The sequence below is a fragment of the Mastigoproctus giganteus genome, chromosome 5, assembly GCF_048544385.1.
Source record: "Mastigoproctus giganteus isolate SK-2022 chromosome 5, ASM4854438v1, whole genome shotgun sequence".
Classification (NCBI taxonomy): Eukaryota; Metazoa; Arthropoda; class Arachnida; order Uropygi; family Thelyphonidae; genus Mastigoproctus; species Mastigoproctus giganteus.
The window spans coordinates 62,224,215-62,244,694 of NC_143579.1; the positions used below are offsets into that span (position 1 = coordinate 62,224,215).

Below are 20,480 nucleotides of genomic sequence, written 5' to 3' on the forward strand. Positions count from 1 at the left end.
AATGCATAGTAATAAATTATTATTTATGTATTAATTAAATTGATAACAAAAAATAAGCCAATCAAAAGGGCAACCACTTTCATATACACAGCGTCAAAAAACCAGATTTTTTTTTTTTTTTTTTTTCTGTACTGCATGTTGCCCATTTATTTCTCCAATCAACTCACTACCATAATGCCTAGCTCTTCAACTAAAGTATATGGATAACTAATGTGATATGCATGATAAAAATAATAATAATAATAATAATTACTGGATTTTTTTTTTTCCCCTTCAAATTACTTTCTCACCAAATCTTTCTGAAAGAAGTAAGACTTTCATCAACCGGTGAAATACCACCACTTTGCTTATTGGAGGCTTGAAGTGGTGAAACTCATGTTTAGCCTCTAGAGCAAAGTTTCCGGCATCCCCCTCCCCCCATACTTCTCCTTCAACCCATGCACGGTACTAAGTACGATAGATTTTGATACCTTTCGTGTTTGGGGTTTTCATTAAAAAAAAAATACAAATGGGGGAAATTAAATATGAGGCTAAATATAAATGGAGGAAATATTTTCCTGGTGACAATAGGTGCTTTACACACTTGCATTTGAATCTAAAAACTGTAATCAAACTAAAAAAAAAAGTAGGTTGTTTCTATATTCCACAACAATGTATAGTTGTGTAGTTTATTCCCAACATAATTTGAACCCTTCAGAAGCATTGATCAAAGCAGCAGAGAAAATTATGAAAGGCATATCAAATAATAGTGATTCTGGAGAGAGGAGAACAGTGATGATTGGCACATACTATGATGTACTTAACCATTTAAAGCAAGTAATTTGAAAGGAAAGTTGAGATTCAATGTCCTTAGGCACGTGCTCACAGCATAATAATGAATCCTTGCTCTGCCCATTCTAACAATGAATGAGATACAGATGAAGTATGAGCTATTACCCCATCCTCCATGTTTAGACTTGGCTCCACATGATTATCACTAAATGGCACACTAAGAGGACAGCACTTCTCCTTAGATGAAAAGAGGGTTAAACTTTAAAATCTGGTACCCCTTCCAATCTGCTACTTGCAACAACTGACAGGCAATCATTGCGATTAGCAGCATCTGACAGGCCTAACTCCTCCCACCAGTTACTTTTTACTTAACATTAGAGTGAATGAATTTTACTTAACATTAGAGTGAATTCACCCCCCCCCCCACTGCCACTATTTTAAAATTGGGAGCTCTTTTTCAAATTTTAAAACAGCCATAACTAAAATGGGTGCCATATACTGAAGTGGGAATTTCAGAATTAGTGCAACATTGCAAGAATGTAATGTGGAATATATTGAAAACTGTCATGCATAGTTTGTGTTGCTAGTAAAAATACAACTTTTATTTACCTTTTCCAGCTTTTATTTGAATGACATTTGTGCAATCAACGATGGATCTACCTTTCACAGCACATATGCTAATTACATAGGTGTACACCAACTTTATGTAAACACCCTGGATAATGAAAAACTTTGTTCACCTGAAATCTGATTTTACATACAATATAAGAATATCAATCAAAGGTATAATTGGAAGCAGCAGAAAAGGAATTATTATTTTGTATAAGGTTTCATACAAAATAATAAAAAAAATAAATGATTACAAACAAAACATAGGACTCAAACCTCTGGAATCTTAACTACAGAAAAGGAAAAGCAAGGGAAAAGATGGCAGACATTTTATAAACCTGCTAACTGTTGAAAAATATAAGGCAAAGTGAAAAATCAGTTAGGAAAGGAATTACAAAAATGCAAACAGGAATCTTAATGCAATGAGAAGTTGAAGTGATTAAGAAATTAAAAAATAGAAAATCATCAAAATTTGATGAAATATCAGCTGAAATACTAAAAAGGTGAGGAGCCTAATTATACATATGACTCATTTAATAAATAAAATTTTGGAAGAGCAACAAATACCAAAAATTGGAATAAAGGAAAATAATAAAATTATTACGGGGCTTAGAGGGGAACAGGCATTCTGTGTTATCAGACAGTCTTAAAACACTGATGAATCCAATATCTTTCTATTTCAGAAGATTTAGAAGTCCGGTTGGCGTGCCTCCGTAAAATTCATCATGCACACCTTCTCGATGGTAAGCCCTATTACGTCACTTAGGTGGCAACAAACGTGTAGAGTGGTTCTTTTCAAGATGTCTGGTCAGCACGAAGAGGAAAAGACCAAACCTTCCAGCACAATGAAACAAATGGTCCTCTGTCCCCAGCAGCTTTCACTCTCCCCTCATATGGCAGCCAGAGGATCAGAGTGGAAGCAGAGGGTGCTAAGAATCTCTGGGTATGACCAGGCTGCCATGCACGGAAACTGAACTTGGCCTGTTATAATGCAAGATCACTCAGTGGTGAAGATAGGAGATTAGAGCTGGAAAAGGAATTAGAAAACGTGAATTGGAATATCATCGGTTTGGCTGAAACAAGAACAAATGAATCACTTAAGTTTATCAAGTGTAAATCTGCTGTGCACCAATGGAAACAGCGAAAGGAGCGAAACTGGAGTTGGCTTTCTGATCCATAAAAATATAAAAAACATTTTGGAATTCATAAGTACATCACCAAGGTGTCAAAGACTACAACTCTGGATTTCTAAGAAGTACAAGCTAAAGGTTATAATAATTTATGCACCAACATCAGGGGGGGGAATCCCCCCCAGATGTCCTGCATCGAGATGCTAAGGATCTGGTCACTTTAGACATATTCGATATCCTTCCTGATGAGGTAGAAAGGCATTAAAGAAAATGAAGAAACAAAAAACCCCGGGGAAGATGAAGTTATTGTAGAGTTGTTTAAATTGGGAGGAAGAGACAAGACTCCACAAAATGCATTAGAAAAGGAATGACACCTAAGGAGTGGAATAATGATCATAGTTTTGCTGCATAAGAAAGGAGATAAATCAGAAGTTGGAAATTATAGATCAATTAGCTTGTTATCCCACATCTACAAGTTGTTCACGAGGGCTATTACTAACAGATTAGAAAGAATACTTGATGAGAATCAACCGAAAGAGCAAGCTGGCTTTAGGATAGGATTCTCAACTATGGATCACCTTCATGTAATATCACAGGTAATGGAGAAAGCAAATGAATATAAAACACCATTATGCCTGGAATTTGTGGATTACGAAAAGGAATTTGACTCCATACAACATAACGCAATGTTTCAGACACTGGAAAGACTAGGCATAGATACCCCATATATGATGATTTTGAAGAAAACATACGAGAACACTACCTCCTTTATTAGACTAGACCAGTGTTTCTCAAACTGTGTTCCACGGAACATTAGTGTTCCGTGAGATGTGAACAAGTGTTCAGTGAAAAATTGTAATTAATAATTAAAAATAAATAAATAAATTTTGCATATTTGTAGCGTACACCACTTTTGTATCATTATGATATTTAACTTAATTTTTTTTTTTTTTTTTTTTTCAGTTATTAATATACTAGCATAGACTAATAATCAAACAGACCGCGGAACACTATTTTGGCAGGCTTTACATAGAGAAGTATGCGTAGAGGTAATGACATCTACGAAAAAGTAGCAACGTGGTGATCTATCTAGTATGCCATTCATATGAGATTTAGCCTGGAGTACACGGGTTGAAGCAGAGGAGGATATCATAACTAAACTCACTCCCTTGTATAAATTCTTTTTGATAATTATTAGTATTTCGAAATATTATTATTAAAATATGTGATCATCGATTGGTGGTTGAAAAAAAGGAACTTTAAAATGAGAAGCAAAGTACTTATAGTAGTGCAACTGTGGTCAACGAAAATGAACCCAATATTGTCACACTTCAAAGTGAGAATGAACAATAGCAGCCTTTTGTTCCCCAAAAATCTGAAGTGAAAAAAACGGAACCAACTAATAAAAGACCAAAACGAAAGTATGACAGTTATTTGAATTTCAGCTTTACATGCGATGGAAATAAAGATGGTGCTGATGCACAGTGCATCATATGTAATAAAGTATTAGCAAACAGTTATTTGACTCCCACTAAACTTGTGTTTCGTAAGTGTTCTGTGAATATGTTGTGAGATGAAAAGTGTTCCGTGACTAAAAAAGTTTGGGAAACGCTGGACTAGACAAAGACAGTAGTAAATTTAAAATTGAGTAAGGAGTTCAACAAGGAGACACAATATCTCTGAAGCTGTTTACTGCTGCCCTTGAGGAAGCTTTCAGAAGATTAGACTGGTCACAGAAAAGAGTCACTGTGAATGGAGAGTACCTAAACTATTTACAATTTGAAGATGACATTGTGATCATAAGCCATGATTCCAAAGAATTAGAGAAAAATCTCAATCAGTTATGCAGAGTTAGTAAGGATTACGGACTAAAGAAGTATAGGTTAAAACAAAAGTAATGCTGAAAAAGTATGCCACAGAAAGGGATATAATCATTGAAGGAGCAGTAATTGAAAAGGTGGATACATATACTTATCTGGGGCAAGTCATTACCTATCTCTTCCATCATGCAGTATGACTGATGACTTTTGAGGTTATGATGGACATCATGGCGAGATCCAATCTTTCTTACATTTTGAGGGTACAGCTCTAAAATGGTGTTTGCAGTTCGGCCGCTCGTTAGCACACCGGAACAAACCTATTAGTAACTCTTTAGGAGGCTTCCAGATCGGCTAGTGTATAATCTTGCTACGGTACTCTACTCTGCCAGATAGTGACTGGAGAGAGTCCGAGTAGTTGTTGAGGCCGCGTTAAGTCAAGGATCTAGGTATATTCTTACCATGTGTACGCCATATCCAAAAATTTCATAACTTCACACAGCAAGTCCCCCCCCCTGCAACTTTTTCTTACTATTGAATACACCTTGAATTATCAAACTAATAGAGTAAGCTTATCTGCAAAAAGATCTAAACCTACCAAACACTTCCTAGTTCATTTCACAAATATACATGGTCTCAGTTCTAATCACAACGAGATCCATTTCCACTTACAGTCTGCCAAAGCCAATGTACTTTTTCTGACAAAAGCTCAGTTATCGGTTGATAACTACTGCTCATCTGAGTTGCCCAAATTATTGGCTGTACGATTCCTTTCACCTCAAAGGTGGTACTTATGCATATGTCTCTTCCAATATTCACTGTCAGAGACTTGGTAATTTGGAATCTCGTCTTTTCAATCTTCTCTGGCTTAAAATCTCTCTACTTCGTGTCAAATTCATCTGTTGTCTCTACCGTTCTCCCCAACTCCACTAATCACTTGGAGCTCTTTGTCTTCCTCTCTTTGCAACTTGACATTCTCCAGCCCAACTTTACTAACAGCGAGGTAATTTTCCTTGGTGATTTTAATGTTCACAGCTCCAGCTGGCTTCCGTTTTCTAGTCACACCGACCCAGCTGGTTGAGATGCTGAGGCTTTTGCAATTACAAATGACCTTGCACAGATTGTGCATTTACCTACCAGAATACCTGACAATCCAAACCATACAGCCAACACGCTTGATCTTTTTCTCACAAACATCCCCTCTAAGTACAGGATCGAAGTGAGTGGTCCTTTAGGCACCACAGATCACAATTTGGTGATTGTCTTCTCCAATGGAGCATTCTCAACCTCGTGTTGTTTGGCATTACAAGAATGCAAAATGGGATGACCTTGTGAGATTTCTTTTCCTTGGTCAGATTACTGTTTCAAAACTTCTGATGTCAACGTGTGCTCAGATCATGCTAGTGAAATTATTCTTGTAGGAATGGAATCCTTTATTCCACACTCCACTTTAAAATCTCCCCCTTTCTAAACCGTGGTTTTCCAATAAATGCACTAAGGCTGTTCAAGAGAAGAATGTTGCATATCGTAATTGGCTTGTTTTCAATTCTTCAGTTTCATTTTCTGCTTACATCAAAGCTCACAACAATGTAAAGCAGTTATCAATCAATTTAAACTAGATTTTGAGCAGGCTAAGAGTAGAAAACTTGCTTCTTTCCTTAATGGTAGCCGAGCATTCTGGTCTCTTGCCAAAGCTCATGTGTTAATGATCTTGGTAAAACACCTCCCACCATTACCAACACGCTCCATTCAATGCCTCCTGCGGTCTTCCGTCAAAAGGATGTCAGAAGGATTTTGACGAAACTTGATGCATAAGAAGCTGCAGGTCCTGATGGTATTTCTCCACTTGTTCTCAAAATCTGTGCTCCTGAACTTACTCCTGTATTTTGCCACCTTTTTTCACTTTCTTTTTCCAAAGGTGTTTTTCCTTCTGCTTGGAAATTTGCTCATATCCAGCCAGTTCCTAAAAAGGGTGAAAAATCCCTCCCATCCAATTATCGTCCCATTGCAATTACTTCTACTCTTTCTAAAGTAATAGAGAAATCAATTAACTGCCAACTCTTAAACTATCTAGAAACCTTCCATCTGATCAACGATCATCAGTATGGATTCCATCAGTATCGATCCACTGGTGATATTCTGGCTTATGTTACCCATTTATGGACAAATTCAATGGAAAAGTTCGGCAAAACACAAGAAGTTGCTCTTGACATCTTAGAAAGGCTTTCGATCGTGTCTGGCATAAAGGTCTTCTAAACAAGCTCGTGTTTGGCATAAAGGTCTTCTGAACAAGCTTGTGTTTGGCATAAAGGTCTTCTAAACAAGCTTCCATCTTATGGTTTGCCAGCTGTTTTTTGTATTTGGTTATCTAGTTTTATCTCTGTTCGCTCACTGAGGATGACAGTAGATGGCTCTCTGTCTTCTTGGCTCTGTCTTCTAACTTCTCCACTAATGCTGGTGTCCCCCAAGGTTCAGTTCTTTTCCCCACTCTTTTCTTCTTGTATATTAATGACCTTCTTCCATTGAACTGAAATCCTATCCATAGTTTTGCTGATGATAGCACGTTGCATTCCACTTTCCAGTTCGAGACACCTCACCCTGCTCAATCAACTTCAATTTCTCGAATATCCACTACCAATTTCTTAAATGCCAATCTCCAGGTAATTCTCCAGTGGGGCAAAAACAACTTAGTTGATTTCAATCCTTCTAAAACTTAGTCTTGTCTTATATCTCGCAAAAAGGATTCTTCTGCTCCTGTGCTTATCTTTGGTGACACTCCGATTTCTAGGCAAGATGATATCTCTCTTTTGGGGATTACCCTGACTTCTAATCTCTCTCTCTCTCTCTCTCTCTCTCTTGGCACAAGCACATTACAAATATTGCTTCCTCTGCATCTAAAAAACTTGGTTTTCTCTTTTGCTCTTGGCATTACTTTTCTTCCAAACAGCTATTCACTCTGTAAAAATCGCACATCAGCCTACCATGGAATATTGTTCCCACATCTAGGGCAGTGCCCCCAAAACCTCTCTCAGGCTTCTAGATTCCATTCAGAAGAGGGCAGTTAGGTTAATTAATGACTCATCTCTAAGAGTCTCTCCGCTCGCTGTCTCAGACACTGTTTCTGCTGCTTGCCTCTTCTACAGATACTTCCACGGACACTTCCTTCATACGTATTTCCTGAAAATTACAGTCTACAGAAGTTAAAGTCTAATGTCAACAAATATCTTCTTTCATCTTCTCAACCTCCAACCCAAGCAAGGTATTAAGTACTATAGGTTCTAATACCTCTCGTGTTTGGGGTTTTTATAAAAAAAAAAAAAAAAAAAAGCTGAAATAATGATAAATGGGTGGAAGTCAAGAGAAGAATAAATTTTCTATAGACAGCATTCAGGAAATATAGTCACATACTGAGGAGCAATATTCCCCACCATGACTTATGGAAGTGAAACTTGGGCAGTCACCAACAGAATGGAAGAGAAGCTGAGAATTACACAGCGAAGAATGGAACGAATTATATTAGGAGTCACACTATTAAGAGAAACACTTGAATTAAGCAACAAACTCAAGTAAAGGACATTGTTAAAACTAAAAGAACTGAAATGGTCTCGAGCAGCACACATAGCTCGAAGACATGACAGATGGACTAAGAAAATAACAGAATGGTACCCAAGAGGAGCTAGAAGAAAACGTGGAAGACAACAGTGGAGATGGATAGATGAAATTCACGAGTTCGTGGGTAATAAATGGATGGCCATTGCACAAAACAGAAGGAACTGGAAAGTTGCTGGAGAGGCCTTCATACTGTAGTGGATTGCAAATGGATGATGATGATGATGATGAATAAAATTATATAAGATTGATACTGATGATGAATAAAATTATATAAGAGTGATACCTTGAATGGAATAACTCCTATCGATACCAAGCAAAATATTACCTATTCTAATTTAAACATAATTCAAGTGAAATAAAAAATGTACTACATAAAAAATAAGCAGGTTTTTTTGGAAAGGAAGTTTAACAGACCAAATTTATATTTTAAGAAATATAACAAAATGTGAAAAATGGCATCACCTATACATATACAGAAATTTTACTAGCAGGGATAAGGAGGTGATTATCCCTTTGTATAAGGCAATGGTCAGGCCACACCTTGAGTATTGCGTACAGGTCTGGAGGCTTCATTTTAGGAAGGATGTAAAGCTGCTGAAATGAGTACCAAGAAAAGCTTAAGGTCCAGAAATTGCAGTGTCTGGACACTAGGCACCTGTGAAGTGATTTTGACTGAAGTATATAAGGCCATGAAGGGTTTGAACAAGCTCAATGCTGATGGGATCCTTCCTCTTTCTCAGATTACACACTTGACGGGGCATACATTTAAATTGGCAAAAGACAGTTGTAGAACAGATGTGCAGAAAGTTGCCTTTAGCCAGCAAGTGCTGGCTAAAGGCTGGAACAAACTTCAATCGGCCATTGTAGAAGTTGATAGCTTAAATAAATTCAAGGAAGAACTGGACAAATTTCTGTAGCAAATGGATGGGTGAAATAGGAAGGAGTTTTTTTTTTTTTTTTTTGGCTGATGTTTAAGCATGCTTTCTTGCATCATATTTAGGCACCTGCGAGGTGATCTGATTGAGGTGTATAAAGCCTTGAATGGTTTGAGCATGCTCAATGTTGATGAGATTCTTCCTCTTTCTCAGAATAATCGCCTAAGAGGGCATAAATTCAAATTGAGGAAAGACAGTTGTAGGATAGATGTGCAGAAGTTTGCCTTTAGCCAGCAGGTGCTTGATTGCCAGAACAAACTTCCATCTGTAGTTGTAGAAGTTGATAGCTTAAACAGATTCAAGGCAGAACTAGACAAACATTTGGAGCAAATGGATGGGTGAAATGAGAATGGTATGTGTTTTTTTTTTTTTTTTTTGGATGATGCTATATAAGCTTGCATCATGTGCCTTTGCTAATGCTAATATTCAGCCAACGTTTATCAATTATCAAAAGGCTTTTGACAGAGGCAGTGTGAAATATTTTAAAACAATACAAAATACCAGAAGGGGTGAGGAAACATATGGGGAACATATAGAGAAATATATGAGGGATTTATAGAATCCTCTTCCCAAAAGTCATATTTCATTATCATTAGCTTATACCCTTTCAGCTTCAAACTCGTCGCAGTTTTTAGTTTAGACTATGGTCTTTGTTTCTACTTTTTTTATTTTGAAATCCTTAATCAATTGCTCCAGACTACTTTCAACTACACTGGTTGGCCAAAGGAAAGTTTCCCTGTTCCCCAATACCCTCACATTCTTAAGAGTATTTTGTCATTGTCTAACTACCTATTGGCTTCCTCATGAGTTCCCTGAAACTCCTTGTTTTTTTGTAAATCAAGGAGTTTCTTTACTCTCTGTTTTACATAAAAGAAGGAGTTTCAGGGTTTAATTTATTGGCTCCCTCGGGAGTTTGAGGGAACCAATAAAATAAGCCCACTATTTTCACATGCCCTCCAGGTCCAATACATCATTCCACATCAATCCAAGCAATAAACCAATCTTCACCATATTTTCTGAGTTTATTAACTATACTTTTTTCATAATAATGTTCCACTTTATTTTCAATCTGTACTCTAAGGAGGATATTAACTGTACTGTTCTTATGTAAATTGCCTTTCTAGTTATTTCTGTAGTTTATACTGCTATTTCCTATTTCCTTATAATCTTAAACATATTCCATTTAATATAGGCAGTGCTCTTAATGTCAGGTATCTCCTTTTCACTCCCAATCCTCATCATCACCACTACCCAGAAGAGTAATCTATTATTTCAGTAAAAGTCATACAAATTTATATATATTTAATAATGAATGCAATAATCATTAAATTTAATTTCTAACTTTGGTTATTATTTTAATCCACTCTATAGGCCTAACATGAGAAACAGTAACTTTTTGAAATGTTCCCAAACTGTTTAAGTGTTTCTACTGAGGTGTATTCAATGTAATTCAACAAAACATTAATAAAACAGTTAAACTTTCATGTAGTAAATTAGTACCATTTACTTTAGTTTACCCCCTTATGTGTTATCATATGTAGCCAACTTCCCAGCCCAGCTATACCTGGTAGAACAGAATTAGAAACAGATTATGGGTTAGATATGTTGAATGTGATAATTATAATTTCAATACATTAAATGGTGATAATTATGGATTGGATATACTGAATGGTGCTACCCCTTGAAAACTGCCATTCAGTACATTCTATTAATAAATGACAGCATATTATGTATATATAAATAAGGATGTCAATGTTAATTTTACTCCTTCAGGGCAACTGCCTCTCCTTGGACTAAGGTATATATAAGCTATATATAAATAAAGATGTCAATGTTAATTTTACTCCTTTAGGGCAACTGCCTCTCCTTGGACTAAGGTATATATAAGCTACATATAAATTTCAAAGTACATTTATGCTTCTTAGCTAAATCAGTTTATTCTTTCTAGCTAAAAAAACAAAACGTATATTTACATTCTAGGGAAATATAATGTCCAACTGTTTTATGGTGCAGTGATCTTGTCTGATACTTTACTCTCCAGTTTCTCTATGTAGTAGAATCTCATTAATACTCAAACTTAGTTTACACAAAATTCTCATTTATATGAAACACATATCATTCCCCTGAAAAAGGATAGGTTTTCTATTTAAACATATTTGTTTATTACAAAATTTGGTTAATATATATTATCAAAGTCCATTTTTAACCTATGAGAAATGATGTCATTTTGTATGAGTAATACAAAGCTCAGCACAGTTGTTTTTTTATTACCCCATGAGTGATCATCAAGTTCTGCATTTCCCAAAAGATAGCTTGTTTGTTTGTTTTGTTTGTTATTTGGTTTTTAGGACCATTAGCAACTAAGGCCATATTGCTCTGGGGATATGCGGTGGTCATCCCCTGACCTTTCTGCATCCTCCATATTTGGTGGTCACGGGCTCGAACCACGGTCTAATCAAGAAGCGTGTGCTACGCACTGCTGCTCCTGCCCACCCGGCTATGGTGGTGCTCCAAAAGATAGCACTGAGTTGTTAATTTTCTTTTATGTAAACAAGACACTTTATGGTAGCTACACCATAAATACACTCTAAAAAAACATCAATTGCTGAAGTCACTAAGAAATAAAAAAATGGAAAACCTCAAAATTTGATGAAATATCAGCTGAAATGCTAAAAAGAAGGAAGACAGAAGAGCCTAATTTTCGTGCCAGTTTTAAAAGATTTGAGCTAATATCTTTTTTGGAGTTTGTCATTAAATTAATTCAGTCAGTTTATATTAAACCTGAACAAGAGGTTATGGCAACAAAACATAAATGGAGAGAATTAAGCCTGGAAATTAAACTGAAAATTATACAAGAGGCTGATAGGATGGAAGCTTGTTTGTTTGTTTGGTTGGTTGGTTGGTTGGTTGGTTGGTTGGTTAGGAGCATTAGCAACTAAGGCCATATTGCTCTAGGATATGCGGTGGTCATTCCCTGACCTTTCCGCATCCTCCGTATTTGGTGGTGATGGGCTCAAACCCCGGTCTAATCAAGAAGCGTGTGCTATGCACTGCTGCTCCTTCCCACCTGGCTACGGAGGCGCCGATAGGATGGAAGCAAAACATACATTGCTAAAGATACAATGTTGCTTTACCTACTTTGTTTATGATACTGAGAAATCAAAAGGGGAAAAAAAACCTTGCAAAGTGCATGACACTAGAGCAACAATAAAAAAAATTTTAAAAAAACAGGAAACAAACTCATGGTACAAAAACATGAGGGGCTCAAAACAAACTGAGATGCACCAACAATGTGTGCATCTAATTTGCCACATCATGTCCAATTTTGCAAGAAGAGGCTGAGTAGCTCAAAAACATGGAATTAGCAACTTCAAATGAAGAAGTAGCTCCAAAGAATTAAGGGTGTGAATAAATTAGTTTTGTGAAATGTTTGAAGCAAATCTGGATCAGCTGACAGAGAATGAGGAATTCTTTAATCTTAACAAGATGGGCAATAAAATATTTTATAATTTGCTGCCAAACAAAATGTTTGCTATTCAAGGAAAATCTTCTAATGGTGGAAAATTAAGTAAACAAAGAATCACTATTCTGTTATTATGCAGTACAAAACTGCACCCACTTGTGGTTGGTAAATTTTCCAAGCCAAGATATTTTAAAAGAGTTAATCAATTTCCATGTGATTATGAGGCCAACAGAGGTACTTGGCTTATGGTCAAAGTTATTCAATCTTGGATATTGCAAATGGTCAGAATGGCTTCGGAAAAAAAAAAAAAAGAACATTTTGATTATCCTAGATCATTACATAGTATATTCTGCTCAGGCACTTAAGTTGATGAATATATGACTGTTGTTTTACCTCCCAATATCACCTGTTTAATGCAGCTATTGGATCAAGGCATTATTTATAATGCCTCAAGAGAGCACAGAGCCTGCCTGATAAGGAACTTGATCCACAACAGGAGGGAACAATTTGCAGCCACAGTGTCATGGATACATCTGAAATATTGTTATCACTTTCTTGCACTATACATTTGCTTGGACAGTATTGCACCAAGCATAATAATCAACTGTTTCAGAAAGAGTGACTCTGGAAAGAATATCATCAAAAAATGTGGTTCAGAAAATGAATGTAATAGCAATGTTGAGGGATGGGAAACTTTGAAGGAGCTTATGGATTTTGTCAGGGCAGATGAAGTTGCTAGCACATCGATGCCAATACAAGAAGAGCTGCTGAGTACCAAGCAAAATAAAGTTTTTGTTACCTTTTTTACAAGTTTTTGTAAAAGAGAAAAAGCATGCACTCTACCTTCTGAAAAAAAAAGATGCCCAAAATATGTTGAACATAACAGGGAATATGTTAGCCTGCAGTAACACTGATAAACAGTTACATTGCATTATTGCATTAAATTGTCAGGAGCACATTCCTTCTGCAACACCCTGCTAGAACAGACTTCCATCTGTTGTTGTGGAAGTTGATAGCTTAAATAAATTTAACGCTGAACTAGACAAACATTTGGAGTGACCGTATGGGCAAAATGGGAAGGTTTTTTTTTTTTTTTTTTTTATTGATGCTGTATAAGCTTGCTTTCTTGCATCATATGCCTCAACTAATGCTAATACCCTTTATCTCAATTTATCCCAACCTCTCTTTCTTCGTTTGCCGCTGTAGTCAGATACCAGTTTACTTTATTCACCACTTCCTTCACCTAGCATATGACTGGCATATTCTTCTTTTACATTATAATGGTGTTTCTACAATATGTGGTAGATAATGCTTTGAGCCACTAATATTTGCTTTGCTGATTTTTTTTCCTTTTTCTCTGTTTTTTTTCTTTCCTTTATTACTTATTTAATTAAAGTTTACTTTTATGTTACATGGCTAGTAGTGAGTCATGATGCTAATACACCACTCATACTGCTATCTCTTATTCAATTTCTTTCAACATCATTATTTAACTGTTATTCTGTCAATGGTTTGTTGTTGCCTTGTAAGTGCTCTGATCTGTTATAGCCTAATTTTTCACTGCATAAGGGCCACCATTATTTGCATCCAATATATTTGTGGGTAGACTAGTTTAGCTGTGAGGTCAATGATGCACTGATTTGCTCAATGTTTGAAATGCAGTGATTCCCTGGCAATTGTTAACCTCTAATGAAATAAAGCATAATGGTGGCCTATTTTATTTTTTATTTATTCCCCCGCTATTTATAGTAATATTTCACAAAATTTATACCAGGTGCCACAAAGGGGGAGGATGCCCTTTACTTCGTTTTATCCCCCCTTCATTTGTTGCTGTAGTTATTATATACTGTTTACTTTCTATTTGCCACTTGCTTGGCTTGCCATACAACTGGCATATTCTTATTATATATAGTAGTAAGTAATATATAGTAGTAAGCATTACTTACATGTAGTAAGTAATAGTAATGCTTTACAGCCACTGATGTTTGTTTTTTTACTGTTAGTCACGTTGTGGCCAACAGTAAAACAAAGATTTCCCCCCCCCCAATTTGGAGATTATTATCAACAGTGCTATTCGAGTGATTTTTTTTTCCTTCTCATTACAGATTCTTGTGGGTATGAATCACTGTTCAAATGCTGAAATGACACACATGAAAATTATCATATAGCTGCGTGAATGGTAACAGCAGGGAAGTCCAGGATCTCTACTAGGAAGCATTCCTAGAATGACTGTCCTTAGAGGAAAATGTTGAAGGCCACTGATTGTCATCTTAGAAAATGATCATTTGTGCATGTGAATTTCCATGCAGCACTTTGTTTGGGATTGCCACCAAGAGTAGCAATGTAGCTGTAACTCAGCAAGGAAGCATTTCCAGGCCCATGTTCATATGAACTTTTTTTCATAATTTTGGTGAGCAGAACTTCCAAACTTTGGACAGATCTTTCAAAATCACACCGTACACTCAAAAACTAAAATTTAGTACTTAAAGTTATCTTGCAACTTTCCTATTTTAGGATAAAGTTTCATTCCCCTGTCTGGAAAGGTAGTTCTTTTATGGGGGGATTTGAAAAGTTTTTAGCCCAATACAGATCACAAAGGTTTTCATGAAAGACAATATCGCCAAACTGTGCCGCAACTCATTTTGTGTGTTCACAAAAAAATTTAAAGTTTGTAACTATATCCTTCTTCTTTACAGAGGGCACTGATATGTGGAAGGTGAATGAAGATAGTAAGTATTGAGAGAATCAAGCACTATAGAACCACTGAGTACCTTCATTTAAAAGGTACCAAAATGCCACTGAAAGAAATTCATGAAGATATGAAGTAAATATTAGGGAATCTTGTCCTTCATACACCACAATCAAAACTGGGTTGCAGAATTCAGGCGTGGACAAGACAGTGTTGAAGATGCACCCTGCAGTGGGAGGCCTGTTACCACATCAACACCTGCAATTGTGGATGCCATTCATGACCTGGTCAAGAAAGACCACATAATAACATCGAAACACATTGAGATAACGTTCATCTCCCATGCACAAGCTCACAATATTATGGAATATTTTAACAAAGGCTTTTTCGAGGTGGGTTCCTAAAGCACTGAATGCAAATCAGAAGCGGGAAAAAGTTAGGCATTATCATGAAATTGTGCAGCATTTTGAAGCAATGAAGCTCATTTTTGGGGACAATATGTCACTAAGAACGAAACATGGGTACACCCCTTCAACCCTGAAACAAAATAAAACTGAGTCAGTGACAGTATCCCTGTTCTCCCCCTTCTAAAAAGTTGAGAGCAGAAATCAACTGGGAAAGTCATGCAGAAGTAATCATGGCTTATTTCCTGGAACAAGGTGCCACAATCAATGTAGAGTATTCTAACCTACTGAGATGTTTCTGCGAGGAATTGAAACTCAAGAGGTTCAGGAAATTGGCCAGAGTCATCTTGTATCAAGACAATGCACTGGTGCCCACAGCATTTGACTCAGGAAACATTGCATGACTGTCGGTTCAAGCTATTACAGCACCTGCTCTACTTGCTGGATTTGGCTCCATTGGACCATTTTTATATTTCCAAATCTCAAAAGGACTTGAAAGAGCAGAAATTTAACAGTAACAATGCTGTGATGGATCCAGTCAACAACTGGTTTGAATCAATATGTCACTAAGAACGAAACATGGGTGCACCCCTTCAACCCTGAAACAAAATAAAACTGAATCAAACTCAGTGATGAACTGTATTTGAGCAGGCTACAAAAGCTAACGGACTGTGCCAGAAAATGTGTTAACTTAAGGAGTGGACTATGCTGAAAAATGAGTTTTCACAATTTTCCAGCATTCCTTCTACAAGAGGCTAGAAACTTTTAAAACTCCCCTAGTATACCACAGAAATTTAATTCTGTCCAAAATCAAGAAAGCGATATTACTCACTGAATATGCATTATGTAAAAGTACATATGCAAAAAAACATGTTATTTGTTCTGATATTTATCATATTCATCTTCTGTAATATGTACCTATGTTAAAAAAAAAGATGTGCAATATGTTAACAAAACCTATTCAACAGTTTACATAACTGAAACGGAAGAATAAAAAAAAATTAAGGACAATTTATTCTTATTTACTCTAAGTACACAATGTATAGAAGGAAAAGCATACAATAAATGGAATGATTAACTGTATGTCTTTAACAGACTTTGCATGAGAAGCAAAAAAGGTAAAAGGTACATTAGGAATTTTCCCAAAGAAGTTTAATTTTTTAGCCATCATTTCATCAGAAGGAAGTGCAAAATTGCTTATAGAAAAGAAAAACTAATCCATCCTTACCTTCATTTTATACATCAGGTTGCACTAATAAAAAGAAACAAAAAATTACGTTTTAATTTTTATGTAATTGAAAATATTTTAACATATCTCTGAATGACCTAATGGATCAAATAAGTTTCCTGAGTTACAGTTCTCATACTACTAAAAACTAATATTCATATAAATACACTTGGCTGCACAATACTACAACAGGTGATAAAACATTTAGTTACCTAAGATTTTAAATCCAAAACCTTTTGCAGCAGTTCACATAGTATTCTAGTTCCTATGGTCATTATTATATATTTGTTTGTACAGATATATGTATACAGGCTGAAAAACATGTTTTTCAGCCCATATGATTTTCATGTCATATGGGCTGAAAAATTGAACTCATGTGGAGGGGATTCTATTCCCTCCAGATGAGATCTGCTAACCACAGCTATAATTAAAGACCTTCAAGAATCAGTAAATCAAACAGTAAAGGAAAAAAAAGAAGCAAGCAGGAAACTGACCTGAACATATCATTTATTTTGCAACAACCAATAACATTTATACACTTGTACCATTACTTTTCAGGGAGCACAGTGTGTAAAAATATGGCTGCTGCTGTAAACAGCAAGTACAGCATTTTCAACTCCCAACACCATACAAAAAATCTTTGCCACCAAACTGTTGTTTAAGTGAAAATCACTACAGGCAAGGAAAGCTTTTGGGAAATATGATCAAAACGTTTTCACCATAAATCATTAATGATATCTTGGGTTGCATGTGCTGGTATGCCTCAATATCCCATGCTGTTTTATGAAAACTGAGTCCCTAAATGCTTTTGCAAGTATATAATATGATGCAGCATTCACATCTCCTAGATTTTGAAAATTAACAAGGAGAGCACGATAACTTCCAAAAAGCAGTCACTATTACCTTCCCTGCTGATGTTACAGCTTTAACGTCTTTGTTAGGGGTGAAGTACATCATCTCATCATCACCAACATGCTTCCACTGCATTGATGCACATTTGGGACCAGGATGAAAGCAACAGACCTATGATGCCTGACCTGAGATGTGGAGATTGAAAATGATGTGTGTTACTGGTTATGACAGCAGTACCTGATATCTTTTTTATGCAGCAGGTTTAAAGAATTTGATATAGCAAAGAGATAAACAAGAGTATAAATGTTTTTTGGTGATTATTGAAAAATAAATGCCATGTTCAGTAAGGAAAAAAGCTACTTTTTCCCCATACTTTGACTTATTGACTCTCAATTATGTAATGAACTATACTGCAAAGCATGATTGTAAAGATGTTACTTGTCTAGGCTTAGAGCTAGGCATTTAATCATAAATTATTAAATTTATAAATTTTACTTGTAACTTGTATAAATATATCCCACATATTTCTCTACTTAAAATTTAATGCAGCCTATTTCATATATAGTAATTTAAAACTCATAGTTGTTGCTCCATTTTTCTTAAAACATTTGACATTTTCTTTTGACAGTGTATACGAGTGTAAGGTTGCTTGTGTGCAGCTGCCAGAGCAGCGGATCTCAGAAAATGTGGCTACCCCAGAGGATCATATATAAATATATCCGAGAAGTGGAGCATGGATGAAGAGAACCATTTACACCAGTTGCCACCGCATACATTCCCTACAACCCGGACCTAACCGAGTGTATAGCTCAGTATTGCGCGATTGCCAGACACGCTGTGTGCGGTTACCAGGGCAGAGGTTGCATACAGTTGTCAAAAGTCAAGGACCCCATACCAAGGGAATATAGAAGTTGTTGTTGTTGTGCTTGGATTTTTCTGGTGCAAAGGCTACTTAGGCCATATTGCACCTATCATAGTAGTTAGTACTAATTTTATTAGCTTCTATGGAAGCAGTTAGAAACGGTTATATAAACCGATTCGTTTCAGAAAGAAAAAGAATTCTGTAAGGTTTGAATTTTCACCTATGATATGGCTAAGTGACAATTCCTGTAAGTTTGAGAGAGAAGTGAATGAAATTAGACAGGAGTTGTTATACAAGATGCATTCCAGGAGTATGTGTTTTATTGTGAGTGGCTTGTGGCAATGTGAACACTGTGGAGGGTCATTACCTGATAACAGGAATAGATGGGTCAAATGGGTGTGGCCTATTCGGGCTCTGGCCAGGACAACCTCTTCTTGTCTGTTTGTGCGAAAATTGGAGGCCCATAATTGCGGTATAGGTTTAATTTCAAGGAGTTTGTTGTGAATGTGCATTTGCCACTGTAGTTTCCATCGTTCCTTACATATATTTCGTACATATACTTTGTAATCCCTCAGCGGGACCAGAAAATTCATTGGGGATGTGCTGGATGGATGCTTGGCAGCATCATCTGCAATTTCGTTTCCCGGTATTCCAGTATGGCCTGGGATCCAGCAGAAGACAACATTTTGCCGATGATCTCGGAGACGAATCAATTCTGATCTGATTAGCTGTAGTAGCGGATGAGTAGATGGGGAAATCTTTTGCATTGCTAATAGGGCACTTTGCGAGTCTGTGTAGATTATACTCTTTTTGATTGAGAGATGGGAAATGTTTTCCAGAGCAAGTTTTATGGCATATAATTCAGTGGTGTAACTGCTGCATTCTGTCAGAAGTGACACGGAAGTGATAGTGTCATGGAATACCACTGCTGCACCTGATCCATTCTCAGACTTTGAGCCGTCAGTATATATTTTCGCAAAGTCGGGATAACTTTGTAAATGTGCAGTGTGGAGCTGCTGGATGTTAATACCCGTTAAAGAGTGTTTCCCCCATTGGTGGAAATAATAGTCACAACACGGCATGACAACAGACCATGGAGGAACGTGATCTGTAGGTTCTTGGTGGACTTTATTGAGTTGTATATTCCAGTTTTCTGCTAGTTCCATTAACCTAATACCTGCAGGCCTAGTTGCTTGTGGTTTGTTTCTATAAAACATCATGAGTGGCGGATCATTAAATATTGACCAATTAGGATGGGTCGACTGACTTTGAATCTTGGTTGCGTAGTTCAATAGTAACATCTTTCTTCTGATGTTTAGAGGAGCTTCGTTTAGAGGAGATTGAGGAAGAACAGCAGTGATGACTGTGACTTTGTATTTAAATTTTTGAGCATTATATAAAATATCCCATCAGGGCCAGCAGTGCTGTTCCTTGTGTTGGTAAGAGCATGCTGAAGTTCAACCATGGTAAATGGTTGATTATATTTTAGTGCACATCTGTCAGTGAAATTCAGTTTGGATTTTTCAGTTACACCTTTAATTTTTTGAAACGATTGGTCATAAGAAGTTGAGGAGGACAACTGGGAAAATACAGATCCTAGTGCATTTGCGATTTCTGCAGGAGTAGAGAGTTCCTGTCCATTCCAGTTAATTAGTGGAATAGATGTTGGAGGAAATTTGCCATTTAACAATTTTATCTTATTCCAGATCAGTCTGATGTCTGTATTTTTATTAACTGAGGAAGCGAATTTAATCCAAGATTCTTTTTTTGCTTTCCGTCTGATATAACGGGCTCTTGCTCTAAGTCGCTTATAATTAATAAGATTGGAAGCGGTTGGATGTTTGTGGAATTGATTCCAAGCTTTGTTTTTCTCTTTTTTTGCATTGTTGCACTCTTCGTTCCACCAATAATTTAATTTTCGCCTTTTCCTGACTTGGTATTGTGGAATTGCAGCGGTTGCAGCTGTTAGAATTTGGTTTGTTATATGTTCAGTAACATGGTTGATAGAAGAACACTGTATGATATGGTTGTCGAACGAGACAAGCGCGCTATATTTTATCCAGTCAGCCTTTGAAAATTTCCATTTTACTGAATTGTCTGTTGGTAAT

The 20,480-nt window shown here is 36.5% G+C and overlaps 1 protein-coding gene across 1 annotated transcript in view; it reads right to left on the bottom strand.

Annotated features, from left to right (window-relative positions):
- The window catches only part of LOC150085450 (focal adhesion kinase 1-like), a 377,186-nt gene that overhangs the window by 240,059 nt on the left and 116,647 nt on the right, over positions 1–20,480 (bottom strand). Inside the window, exon 4 of the mRNA XM_090374569.1 lies at positions 16,659–16,682. Coding sequence (XP_090230695.1) covers positions 16,659–16,682 — 24 coding nt within the window. The remainder of the gene's footprint in view (positions 1–16,658; positions 16,683–20,480) is intronic.